At 42.0% G+C, this 14,421-nt stretch overlaps 1 protein-coding gene across 3 annotated transcripts; it reads right to left on the bottom strand.

Moving 5' to 3' along the window:
• Positions 1-857: 857 nt before the first annotated feature.
• On the bottom strand, positions 858-13,850 carry abcg4a (ATP-binding cassette, sub-family G (WHITE), member 4a; the record flags this gene model as incomplete). Of its 3 annotated transcripts, XM_080509420.1 has the most annotated exons (15): positions 858-1,083; positions 1,185-1,303; positions 1,917-2,075; positions 2,160-2,260; positions 2,355-2,523; positions 2,627-2,725; positions 3,767-3,906; positions 4,003-4,117; positions 4,910-5,033; positions 5,853-5,998; positions 6,444-6,494; positions 6,568-6,700; positions 6,793-6,910; positions 11,154-11,391; positions 13,743-13,850. In XM_080509420.1, 15 exons carry the CDS (start codon positions 13,848-13,850, stop codon positions 858-860), a joined length of 2,046 nt encoding a protein of 681 aa, XP_080365546.1. The 3 variants fall into 3 exon arrangements, with proteins under 3 accessions (XP_080365546.1, XP_080365548.1, XP_080365547.1); XM_080509422.1 differs by lacking the exon at positions 13,743-13,850 and having other exon boundaries at positions 6,793-6,943; positions 11,154-11,382; XM_080509421.1 differs by lacking the exon at positions 13,743-13,850 and having other exon boundaries at positions 6,793-6,973; positions 11,154-11,382.
• Between the last annotated feature and the right edge of the window lie 571 nt (positions 13,851-14,421).

Raw genomic sequence — 14,421 nt, forward strand, 5'->3', positions numbered from 1 at the left:
GGGGGGTCCATATTAGTTCATATCTGCTCCAAAGTTTCACAAGCACTTCATCCCCCTTTGTCAAAATGTTCGACCACTGTCAGCGACGGGAGGGGAAATGCTGCAAAAATAATCCACACCGGAAGAGGAAAGCAGAGAAGGTCGTCCACTGGCAGTCGGTTTCTTTACATCGCACTCCGCGGAGACAAGTTATCGGGTTCTTGGCAAAGATATCGCATGAGACCATCGTGCAGGAGAGCGAGATAAGCCGCCGTTAGGCAAGGAGGGCATCCATGTAGAAGAGGGGAAATCTTGTTCCTGGATCGTTTTGTTGTGTTTGGACCAATCACGTACCGACTCGCTGGGTTCGGATGTTGACCTCGGACTCGTTCTCAGGCACTGGATTGACAAGCTACAGTTTACTGGACACTCCTGCACCAAGACGCATTCATTATATGGCTCCACTTCAGAGTCCGGGCTTTGGCTCGTGACTCATTTTTATCGGAAATGACAAACCCAAACATGCTGTCTGGTTCTTTGTTGGCTGTTCTGGTAATTTATGGTGCAGATACACAACGGTATAATATTTTCTTTTAATCTTTTGAGAAATGATGTTGCCTTGTGGTCAACTCGTAATGGGCAGGAGGATAGAACAACTATAAATATTATTTTTCTTGAACAGCAAATAATTTCTGTCTGTGTTACACTGTACAGTTAGGGTAATGATGCAGCACAGATTTCTGATGATGATATGAGCTGGATTTGTCTTTGTATATGTGGTCGAGACAGAGGAAGAGAGACTATATGGTTTCTTACTATCTCACACTGTCGGGATATGCACGAGCATCCAAATCCATCAGTGGCTGCGTTGGGAAACCTTAGCGCTCTGACTTGACTTTGTAGCGCAGAACCAAATACGTGGCCAGTCTGAGGACGACGAAGAAAACCCCCAGCACCATGAAGTCCACATAAAGCTTCGCATCCTCCACATCCAGCAGCTGCAGGACCTCCTCTGGCTTCTGAAACTTGCAGGTGGACTCTGGACACTCCAGTTCAGACCGGTTCATCCCGTAGATAGAGAGAATCACCCCCTCAAAACCATACCTGAAACATCAAAAGCAAAGGAAAACACGAGAACACGCTTATTTCAAATGAATAATATTCTACATCAATTCCTGACCAGAAGGTTCAGTGAAAAACGATACCTGACATAGGACACATAGGAGCTCCACTGCAGGTATTTGGGAATGGTGTCAAAATTGACAAAGAAGCCGGAGAATAGGAGGACGGGTATGGCTGTGACTGGACCCACGAATGTTGCCACCTGTTAAACACAACGGAAAGCATAAAACCTCCATTTAAAAACATTGAAATCATCTGATAAAAAATGTACTTGCATTCAACTAAAGGTCATAACCCTCCATCACTCATTCATTGATCTTAATACAGCTAATGGATGCTAATTAGCACACTATAAATAGGATTTTGGAGAGTCACCTACCGTCATTTTGTAACAACGCCATTAATTGTTGAGTGATGTGACATTCATTCCTACATCTGTTCAGTGGAGTTGAGTTTGTCATCAGGAAGTCATTCAAATGATTTTAACCAATTTTAATCTGATTGTTAAATATGGCAGCCAATCTATGGCCACAATGAATTATAAAGCAAATACTGTTCATGATACTTTTTTTGTATCACTGTTAGTTCTATCCTACAGGCTTAATTTCTTTATTGTTATATTTGGTTGTTTATTGTTCATTTATTTATTGTTTTGTCAATGTTCTGCATGAAATATTAAAAAAAATAGAGTGAAAGAGTGAATCTGTATAATATGACCCCATTAACATTGCAACAAGAGCACAGCTGGAGAGATTTGACACTACTTTTGTAATTTTCCTGAGTAAAAAGATGTTTTGACAGTGGAGTCTGCTTACCTGCAGGGATGTGGATGCAGCTCCGATCAGAAGGCCCAGTGACTGGGCTACCAGGGCTGTGGAAGTGGACAAGGCTACGAAAAGCAGATAGCGGCCGGCTTCTGGAGGCTGTTCGGTCATCCAGTAGACTATACTGCAGTACATGATCGGACAAATCACCTGTGGAAAGTCATTTTTAGAGACATTTGGTCTAAACTGGGCTCGACACGTAAATAAATGAATATGGGACAACAGAAAGGTTACCTGGAACGGTATGTCAGCCATGGTTTTAGCCAAATAGTAGGCTTTCAGGCTGTACCAGTAGTTGAGATGTTCCCTCATAAACACTGACATCTCCAGAGGAACTGTATAAAAACAGCAGTGTTAAGACACTTTCCACTTCAGCCTCTCAAAACACACACAAGACCGAGTTTCCAGGCGCTAAACTTAGTGTCTTACAGGTCAGTACTGTTGGCATCAGTGCAGCAAACATGAGGAACAGCATGGAGAAGAAGAGGAAGCCAGTGTTGTTGAAAACCTTGCTGGCATCATTTCCAATTTTCAGGTAGAGCAGACCAATCAGCACTCCAATTGCCAGATGGGACGTCACCCTGAGGTGAGTAAGCACCTGGAATGAAAACAGCCAAAATATTGACACCACACACACATCCCAATGTTTTTATGCCAAGCGATAAAAAGAAGTGCAAAATGTGCAAATGCATTTCTTTTACCGTGTCCCTGCATATTGTAACAAAAGTCCTTTTGAAGAGGATACAGAATTGTGTGAATGTACTGGTGGCAAAGCTATGCTTCTCCAGGGTCCCCGTGTCCTATGGAATAATAGATGATGAGAACAAACAGTCAATGAAACATGAAACACCAAGAAGAAATTCTACAACTATCAACCATGAATAAACTAATGTGTACAGCAATTGTATGTTGTAAAGTAAGACTGCTGAAGAGCCAGATTCACACAATGAATGCTCATTTTTATAATATTTTTCCTAAAAGGAATAGTCTAATATAGTGTTTTAAATAGTTTTAACTGTAGATATGCAGGTTTTCTAACATCTGACAGGGGGTGCTGCACTGTCCTCCACAGTTCTACCCCACCACCTCATATCCCTTCCAACTAATATTAAAATGAAAAGGAAAAACATCATAATTATAAAAAGCATGCTCTCTGTTGAAGCTCCAGCTTCCTGACATTACATCAGCCCCACACTTTAAAAACCACAGATTTTTAATGATATATGAGGGGAACACAGCATTGGCTCCTATTTCCTGTCAGCAGCAAAAACACTGCTCAGATTCGCTTTGTGTCATCAAGTAGAACAAGATGACAAAGGACACTCAATGTGTGAAATTCTGGACTTAAGCCAACGATTAAATGTAAAAACAAAAACAAGAATGTATAAGTGTGCCCCCCCCCCCCCCCCAATTGTGTTTAAAATAGCACAATGAGAGAGAGGGGAAAAATGTGTTATACAAGAGAGGTACCAGTCTTTTCAGTCTTTCCACAACAAAAAATGAATGTGGAAATATATCTGAGGAATAGAAACAAAAAATCAAAACAAAAAAAACATGCATTATGGATCAGGAAAGATGACGCAGAGCAGCTCTGGGTGGTTTATATATGCAGCTTGAACTGATAATATCAAATAAAATGTAACACAAGGCTAAGAAATGCAGAAACATTTTTTGTTTCAGTATGCATATTTAGAATTTCCAGGTTTGAAATGTGTTACCCATCCCTTCTTTTATATAACTCATTGCATCATCTATTGTTTCATGAGTGAATTCAGCATTGAAAGGTTTGCATGTCTTATTTTGCTTTGGCATGTGGCCTGTGAAAGGGCTGCCTCACTTACACTGTGACACTGAGACGGGCAGGACGAGTCACTTTTGTCCCTGGAGTTCTTCTTGCCCTCCTCTGAGCACAGCCCACCCTGGACCGCCTGAAACAGCACTTGATTCAGATCTCCATATTCTCCTGACGCCACCTCGATGACTGGGCAAAGAGAGGACAAGCCAGTAAGAACAACAACAACAACAACAAAATAAACTGTGGAAAATGACATGCATGTATTTGTAGTGGCTGACTTACTGAAATCAGCAGGATTGTGGTACGTGGGGCAGTGAAGACCCAGATTCTTCAGATAAGGGATGAGGTAAGGTACGGTACCCTTGTATATGCACTGACCCTGGCTGAGGATGTACAGCTGGTGGATGGACAAGGATTCCAGAGTGATGAACATCGCTTACAAGACACTGACTCGCTGAATAATACATCAAGAACTTGCAAAACAACAGGACTGGATATCGACTGCTGGGCTGCTTCGGGTGCATAAAGTGAATCATTCTAACCTGCGGTGACCCTGTAGAGCCGCATTATGTAATAATGGTGCACTATGTAATAATGGAAAATATTTTTACCTCATTATGTGAAAACGCCACATTCTCTAATAAAAGTCTTGAAAGCATTTCGTAATAAACTTCGCTGCATTTTGTAATAATTTGTTTCATTTAGCAACAGTTATTACAAAATGTGGGTGTTCCTCTTTTTTTTTTAAGAAAACGTAATAATTTGATTTACTATGTAATATACTTTGTCCTTTCTCTGCATACATGGTTCTATGTTTAATCATTAGAAAAAATTTAAATCCCCTATTTGGACTAGCATTATATGTCAGTCTGCTCATGTCTTGCCATGGTAGAATGCAGGGCTCTGAATCAGGTTTAACTTTTTATATCAACTGCCATTGTGGCTGGTAGATTTTTAACGTTACAAGCTAACAAGTATTTCCACCAGCCATTTATTGTTTTTCAACAAGTAAATGAAACCAGATTGTAAGCAGCACTGAGTGTATTTAATCATTTAACCCACATTTTGTAGTAACTGTTGCAACATTTATTTTGTGCCACATTATTACATAATGTGGCACTACAAACCCGTCTGAGCAGCAGATAATGGAAAGCTAGACGGGTCAAAGCAGTCAAAGCACTTCAGTTACCTTATCAAACATCTCAAAGAGCTTGGCACTTGGTTGGTGGATAGTGCAGATTATCGTCCTCCCTCCCTGAGCCAGAGACTTCATGAGGGAAACTACCTGGAAGCACGACGCGCTGTCCAGGCCACTGGCATTCGAAAAGGAGATGAACAGAGAGAGATGCACGGCCTTTTAACATATATTGGGAAAGTGACCATATTTAGCAACTTCTTCATGTTCCCCTGTTTCTTTTCAACTGCTTGACAAAAGTAAAATATCACATGGTTATTACATTGTTATGTTACGCTGCTTATAGTGTATTTTGCTTTCTGTAAAAGTATCTTCACCTTCAGAAAAGTATTGAAAAAAAATTTTTTCTTTGCAAATTATACATTACATCTTGATAAAAGACATATAGACAACGATCCACTATGGCATATAGTACTTGTCAGAAACATATTCAGAGTTTAAATGTTTTCAGAAAGAAATTGAATTTGAAATGGAATTGCTGAGCCATTGTCAGTAAATGGCACATAATGATGAATCACGCTGACTTTAAAGCTTCACAATATTCTTATAATACATTTTTGGGTGTGGCATCACAACAATGAATGACACAGATTTAATAATTCACTGGGCAAGTTACTATTTTTGGACAACTTCCACAAATACTCTAAACAAGTCTAAGTTTAAGACAAACACAAAATATGTGATACAATAGTTGAGCTATATCTGAAAAACAAAAAAACAAAAAAAAGAGGCTTCTGTTTTCGATTTCTCGTTATAAAATAAACAGGATTTTTTTGTGTGGGTTATGTCCGTTTATTAAAGATAACAGATAATAACACTTAATTGTGTTTAAGATGCTATGTCAGGATTGTAGTATGAAACATTTCCCATTTAGAAAAAAAAATGAAGACATAAAATCATGATTCATGTGGGATTTTGATAATGTTTTCGCAGATACCTGGTGGGTTCGTCAAAGAACATGACGGGTGGGTTGTTGACCAGCTCCAAAGCAATGGCAAGTCTTTTACACTGACCACCGGAGAGAGCGTTGGTGCGTGTCTGAGCGCACTCCTGGAGGCCCAGAGCTGTCAGGATTTCATCCACCTTCGACCCAAACAAATGATGGAGCACATTCACACACATAGTCAAAAAGGTTTGTGGGTAATAAATCTTCTTTAACGGCAAATGTGACCTTAAACGCTAATTAATATCAATGCATGTTGTAAAGGGCTGTAGAAAGAAGTGGCTGAAGGCAAGGACAATGGTTGTCATTTACTATGGCCAGCGTTGTTCTGTTTTTGTGACGCAACTCCAGATATTTTGGAGTTTTTGCGGGGCTCATGTGATAAATTTCAAATTATATAAGATAAAAAAAAAATCTCATTAAAAGTTAGCTTTCATACTATAAACAATTTTAACAACAATAAGCAGAAACTTTGAGAAAGGTGAAACGAAAACAAATTTCCAAAATGAGACACATTCCCATTCTCTTGCCTTCTCCTGCTCTCTACATGCATAAATGCACCAGCATCCATATATTCAAACTCACCAGTTCTGTTTTGACCTGCATGCTCTCATTCAGTTTCAGATTGGCTGAAACCTGAAAGACAGACTTGATTTCAGAGTTTCTCTTCTCAACACAAGCGGTCTTGCAATTAGTCAATGAACCTCACCATCATGGCCTCCCTCGCAGTGAGGTGTGGCAGCAGCATGTCGTCCTGCATTATGTAGCAGGACATCTTTCTGAATGTCCTTAAGTCTCTCGGCCGGCCGTTCACCATGATGGTGCCTTTCATCCCAGTCTCCCTGTTTACAGAGAGACATTTATTAAGCTTTAAATAGACCTGATCATGCACATTGCATTCCATGACAAAGGCCTCCACGGCTGCAGATCTCACCTGTACCCTGCCAGAATATTCATCAAAGTGGATTTCCCGGCACCAGAAGGCCCCATGATGCCGATCAGCTCTCTGTTGCTAAATCTTCCGGACAAACACTTAAGGAGGGCTTTGTAACCTGATAAAGAGGGGAGAAGAAATACGGATGTATCTTTAAATGGTTTGCCATTGGTCTTATGTTCTTTGTTCTAATCATGTCCACGATTAGAACAAACCATGTCCATGGTGTTAAGAATTAGAGATGCCACACTGCCCTGTGAAACCCCAAGCACGTACAAAGAAAACATGTGAGTCAGAGATGTTCTCGCTGAGAGACGAGAGTGCTAACTACTGCATCATCATCCACCAAACTTTCAGGTTTTTTTTTATTTAAATTGCACCAAATGGCCTCTGCTAGTGAGGCTACAAATTTCACACAAATACTAAAAAAAACCCATCTAAACTGTACTCATGTGGAAAATATGATGTGAAGACAATTGCAGGTTGTAAGAATGACTGACAGTGGCAGCTGGTGATAAATTTCTTACTTATATTATCAGCCCACTTCAGCAAATCATCCCTTTTTTTTTTTTTTAGATTAGTTAGTGAGTTTAGGAAAAGCAAAAGGAATATCAGGAACCTACATTTTCAATGTTTTGCACTCACCCTCCATTGGCCAGCCGCCACTCGATGTTAAAAAAAAATGAGGCCAAATGAGATTACTTTCCAGTATTCAGTTATCTTTACCCCATGATATGAGGTCATGGACAGCCCACTTGTTCAGTTACGTGTCTGCTCGTTTTTAAACATCCTTTTAACCTCGTGGCAGTCGAAAAGATTAGCAGCTGCTCTGCTTTGGTCTAATATCTTGAGCCGTGTGGCACTCTGAAAGTCGGTGCACTTTGAGGTTTTAAGTACTTCATCATGATTTTTGAAGATTGCAAGAATAATTTTACTCTATCAGAGCTAATCACGGTCTGTCGAATCTGAATACCAAGAACTGTCATGAAGAGACGACAAGTGTATATGCAGCTGTCTGTGACTCAAGAAAAGACAATATTCAAGGTGAAGTTTGCAGCAAAGACGGAACCAAAACAAAACACTGCATGGTAGGAGGGCTGAGCATCAGGTGAAAAGCAAAGCGGAGCTGGGTGACAAAGGAAAAGTACATCACATTATAGAATATTTAAGATTGGGATGTATTCACCAGCACCAACAGAAGCACAGCGTTAGTTTCCTTACAGCAGTTTTAAAAATGGTTGCTGTGGTGTGGCCTGCCAATGAAGAAGACTAAGGATGTTATGATGCATTTCCTAACCTCAGTGGTTCCTGAAGCACAGCAGGGACAGTAAAACAACCAGCCTGACAGCTGACATAGATTGTCAAAGCCTCAAGAAATGGAAAGTTAAAAGGGGCTGTAAGCATCCTGCTTGCTGTCACCTTTGACTCCCTCGCCTTACTCATCTCTCCAGGGTCCATACGAGCACTTGTTCCTGTCTTGAGCTGTGTAATTAGGGTCTCAGCAGAGCCGCCTACCAGCCACCTTAAACCTTCCTTGAGTAAAGCACCTGATGGCAGCATACCCTCCTCCCCTTCACACAGTTATTACATCAGACAGCCTCCACTCAGACAGCGAAGCTGCCTGCTGTCGGTGAAGCAGCCATGCCCTGGCATGTGGTGCATACTGATGATCTAACCACTGCTGTAGGTCGCGCATGATAATGGTCTCATCTGTGAGGGCGTGCTGGCTCACGAGGGCTTCGCTGTCCGACCCCGACGCCCCCAGAGACGCACAAACATATAAACAGCAGATGACAGTGTCGTCTCAGTGAGTCCAGCCTGATCTCACAGGTGATCTCACAGTGGAGTCAGATCTATGGGGTGTGGTCGGAGCACGACTCAAACTGAGGACCGTAACAAAAGAAATCACAAGTATTACACGCACAACACAGTGAGACCTCCAATCAAGGACAAAAGAGATAATAATCGTAACAAACTTAATTCTATATAAAATACGAATGATGTGATGTGCTGCTGATGTATGAAGTCATGGTTAAACAACATTCTTAAAGCTGCAGAGTAATACACACATTTCAGTCCATGCGTTTGTTATTTGTCAAAGTCAGCTATCTACTTTACCCACAATGCAACTTTACCACCCACAGTTCAGTCGCAGATCTGAGATGTGCTATAAAAGTGGCTGCTCTTCTCCACAAGAGATGTGGACGGAGCTACACAATTCTCATAAGTTCACTCCTTTCAAACATGATGCCCATACACAGCATAATGAGTAATTCTCGTCCGAGAAGCAAACCTAATAAAGCATAGAGGACATTATTCAATTAATTTGTCCAAGCTGTGAAATTATACACAGGATAAAATGGAAATGAACAAATGTAAGAACCCAAATGAAGCAATGAGATGTGTCGTTGATTACTTGTGAGTCGTCTCCTCCTCCCACAGTTTCAACATTTTAATGCCGAGGAAGGAACTGCTCCCATATATTAGAGATATCATGTGCATGGCAATGCATTTTAAAAAGAGCACTGGTGTAGATCCACAGAGCAATTAAAGTCTCTGCATAAGAACAACCCTAATTTCCCCCTCCTAACATACGGAGATGAGTAGTGCAGGTGCAGAAAGGCAGCACACAATAAATCACCTTAAGGCATGTAAACATTTCCTGCTCGCACTCCCACTGCTCGTCCTTCCCCTTCCAAGGCTGGGCAAGTGTTTCACCATCGATCTCCCGCGGGAGGAGAATACCGTCAACATGAAAGCGGGTCACGCTGGCTTCATCCTAGCACCGATAAATGGTTGGCCTCAACAAGAGTAACCTACGATAACAAATGCAGCAGAGGGCAGCTCATACATCAGCCGACCCTCCTGAACAATAAAAGCAGTGAGTCTACATTCACTGCACTTGCAAGAGCTTCCTTCTACTGATCTTTTCCTGTATTAACAAGGGCATTTCACGAGATGACTCACAAGTAATGTGATTCAAAGACTAAAACACATTAAAACACAAATGACATCATGGGCATCATAGGGCCGAGGCTACACGTCATACACTTTCTCCTATTTCCTCACCAACAGCTGTGTACATATAATTCAGCAAAAAGGACCAAGATAAAAATAAATAAATATATTTACTGACAATGAAAGGAGGGAGCTGCACAACAGTTCTAAGCTTAATGTGTTTATGCTTGTTTTCCAGCTTTGATCACAGAGAGAAAAATGAGCAGCTCTGAGCTTAGCTTGTTAAATAAGACACAAACTGTGACAAGCCCCACAGTGTGAACTACAACATATGTCAGAAATAGACAACGGCTCTATTAATAAAGTTGAGTGAAGGCTAATGTTTTGCAAGAGTGGCAGTGTGCGTTTAAAGGTTCACTGCGAAAGGTGACGCAAATCTCAGCTGGATTCGACACCGAGTACACAATGCCTTTGTCCAATTTGTGCAGCTTGGAGAAGAAGACTTTCGAGTCACACATCGTCAGCCCGATGAGCTCAAGCAGGCACCCCGAGGAGCCAACGCAAATAAAAACAACAAACCACAGGTTGCTCGTGAGTAGACCACTGAAGGAAAACATGGCAATCAAAGCACAGCCGAAAGTTACTGATTTCCTCCTACGAGACCCCCGACAGCTTTTATTCAGTCCTTTTTTAATGCTGTACACATGCAGACGCCTCACAATAGAATGGCTGGCACGCCTCTGCCAGACTTTCGTATCAATATTACACAAGACTTAAAATAACACAACCTGCAATACTTCATTGGAAAGCCCTCCCAAGGATACGACGTGGACAACGTAAAGAAAGAAACTATCAAAAGCATCCACTTCCCACCTTGCTGAACACACAGGGCGAGACCCGGGCAGCGAATTGTAAACAGTTTGCATAAGGAGGTTTTGTTTGACGGACAGAGATAACCAAAGGTTGCATCAGTAATAAGGGCAGTGAGTTGAAAAATGTCATATTTCACCAACAGATCGTGGGCCTGACTCTCTGTCACCGCCTGTCGTCACACAACACAGGAAGAAGACAGCTGAGCGCTGTGCCAACCTGCAAGTGTAAATTATTTACTGTCTAAACTCTGCTGAGTGCAGCAAAGCTTACAGGCCCACAGGCTGATACAGCAGGGCGAGAGATTGAAGGCCTAAGTGTTCATGGGTAACTACTGGACTTGAGCCGCATGTGGCAGGAAGAAAACGGAGCGAGACAACAAAGACAACAGAGGAAAAATATTTTTCTCAAATGTCAGGTACAGGCTTTTAAAGGCCTCCCGTGAAATTCCAGCGCGCCAGTTATCGATCGCCAAGGGTGGAGTTTGCTCTGCCCATCCATCACGGTTACTATGTGAACGGGGCTGACAGTACCTCGCCTCCTCCACCAGGGACCCTCCCGGATGGTGTACGACAGCTCAATGAACTCCAGGTCCACGGCGGAGCGGCGTGGCAGGTGGGAGAAGCGCTGAGCCTCAGTGATGTGGTTCTCCACTTTCTTCAGGTGGGTGAGCAGGGGAGCCTCCTGAGGGGCTCCGCCGGGGAGCTTGGTCTCCTCCATGGGGATGCTGACGGAGCCCGGCTCCATTGTCTTTTCTGCCATGCTGAAAAGCTGCAAAGACGAGCAGACATCCTGTATCAGTGCAAGATTAAAAAACAAACAAAAAAAAAGAAAAGATAGTGCCCCCCTGCATCATGATTCTACTTTGATCTGATACATGTTGAAGTGTATACATTAATTTCTAAATCATTGACGACTCATGACTGATGCTGCAATAAAGACTTAGACATTTTATTGACTTGGATTGTTTTCTTAAGATCTAACTGCTGCACAGGAATTTATCACCTCTGCAAACAAGTGGACACAGAGGTGTGCTCCATGAACGATTTTAGGATTCCTGCACACGTCATCTTAAAACAAGGTTCTGGACATTGATCTGATTAGGATTGTTTTCTATGGACTGGCTGCTTCGAGGCAATGAGATTCAGAGTGTGAGGAGCTGGGATCTGGTTTCAGTCCTGCAGCATGCTTACAGGACTGCTGATTCACATGAATTTCCTCCTCGACGAGGCGGCCTGTCTGAAGTGCAAACTGAAAAGCTAAAGTGAGTTGAAACGGAAAGAAACAATCAGAATCTTGTAAATATGACCTCATTGATTGGGTGACACGTTAATATCTGAAAGATCTAAAGTTATCTTTGTAGCCCTGGTAATGATAACATTATTATAAACAATAAACATATAGCTGTGTAATTATTCAATAATTGTAACTCAGAAACAGATTATGTGTGTGTCTGACTGCTAATAATTCATGATTGAGAGTATTTTAATGTAAAAACGAAAAAAAAATATGAAAAATGTAGAAGATATTAATTCATGACTGTTTGTAAAAGCAGAAACAATTGTAACAAAAAGATGGACCTCAGATTCGTAACCCAATTTCCGCAAAAGCATGTGCTCTGAGGTTCTATTCTTTGTCGGCTGCATTAGTAAATCTATTGAATTTACTGGATATTTATAGAAATGTGTACACTAAAGAACCCCCCCCTCCCAAAACAAACAAAAAAACAAAAACGTTTTTGAGTATGTACCTATTTTAAAAGGACCCATTAAACTTAACATGCTGAGCAATTTACATCACCAACCCAGTAACAACATATCAAGTGCAAACCAACCAAACCTGCTGCTTATTAGATTTATTTTCATGTATTTTGAGAATAATTATTTAGCTTTCCTACATGTTGCCATCCAATGTACATCTCTGATTATGCAACACAACAAACAAACCAAACAGCAGTGAAAACAAGGCTATTTCCCAACAGTGGGGGTCATTATTTCTAATGTATTATATGAAAATGAATGTGATTAAGCAGGCTGGAAATTGCTGCTAATTATAATCCACAACACCACAATGCAAATAGCTCCCTTCTGGATGAATTTGAAAAAAGCCCAAACAGCACATGATGACAAATGAGTCGATCATCCTCGACGTCCTATCCAAACTTTGATCAGTTTAAGAGCATTAATCCTCATAATATCATCTTTCAAAGGATGCCAGAGTCAAAACTCCTACAAGAAAAGCATGGGAACCCTCAAAGAGACTCAAAGACATCGGAGCTGTAAACGTGACTACTGATAACAAGCATGTATGGCTGCCATACAATACCCTGCAGCCTTGTAGTACACTCCACCAACTGTCTACTATCCATGACCTACTGTACGTGTAATAAAATATCTTCACGTGAAGTGGTCCGGCGATGAAAATTGACCATGGCTTCTATTGATCGCAGCCATTAGTGAATTTCCATTACCAGGCTGCATATAAGCCATGTAAAACACTGAGAGACTTTAATGGCCTCTCAGTCAGAGGAAGGCCTCCATGTCCCGTCATGTGCCGCCCCAAAGACAGGACACGTGAGCACACACAGCCAGGGATAGTAAAAGTCTCCTCTTGATGGATGACATATGGTTATTAAATATATCTGTATAGCTTTGCATTGACGTGGTCATTCTGTGTCCTACACAGACTTTAGAGGGATATGGGAGGGTGCTCTTCAAAAAGCACCTGTAAACAGTAAACTGATGAAAACACAATTTTGACCTGGAAAAACAGCAACAGTAGGAAGTGAGTTTTTAATGCAGGTGAGTCACACACAAGTCTGATATAGGAAGACATATTTGTGGGGAATTCACCGATCAGTCCCAGTATGTCACATAATTACACATGCACACTGAGCACGCATGCAGGCAAACAATTGGACATACTTATTATTGTATGTTGTATGATGGAGGTGAGCAGCTCACCCCTGGTTTTCCACTTCTGGACGAGAGCAACAGTGCTCAGTTGATCCCCTCAGACAAAACAGCCCAATCCGTCCACATGAGATGCTCTTTCAAACAGTCCCAGCCAGGAAATAATAAGACAAACAAAACAAACACACTCACAAAAATTAAGATGCTCACTGTGCACCACAGTCTCAGAAAAATCCGGATGGGCTGTGGGGCATTGAGGGAACGAGCTGTGTTCTTCTTATCGATATCTCTTGGGGTGCGGCGCACATCATCCCGCATCCACTACAGCAACCCCTGAGATTAGAATCATGTCCGGCCTCAGACTATGACTGCATCTCGGAGAATCGTCAGGGGACCTGTCATGTTTTCCCTCGCCACGGTTATTACTGTTATTCTTCCCTTCATGGAATCCGTCCGATCTCGCCCGCTCACGTGCATCCCCCTCCGCAGGACGTGCTGATGGCAATCCTCACTCCCCACGACATCTGGAATCGAACAGGGGACTGAAAAGGCTCCAAAAAAAACAGTGGTGCAGATGCTTGGGCAGCATCAGCTGCAGCTCGATGGAGCAGCCGCCGTCATCCTCTCACCGGCTCGTGCGTCTCTGCGCTGCGCACCGTGCGCACGCCGGTCCGGGATGCAGGGCGTTGCTGAGAGGATGCTGTGGAGGAAACACTGTTTAGATTCACACATTTCTCTCTCAGGCCCGCCACCATCTCCCCAAAAAACCTAACATAAAGAGAACAAAAAAAAAAATAGAGAGTGTTTTCTCGAGTGATCATTAATATTGGACTCGTGTCAGTTCAACTTCCTGTCGGGACATTTTGTGGTGTTGTGGTGATTTAATGCT

Source organism: Blennius ocellaris (genome assembly GCF_963422515.1).
Source record: "Blennius ocellaris genome assembly, chromosome: 14".
NCBI lineage: Eukaryota > Metazoa > Chordata > Actinopteri > Blenniiformes > Blenniidae > Blennius > Blennius ocellaris.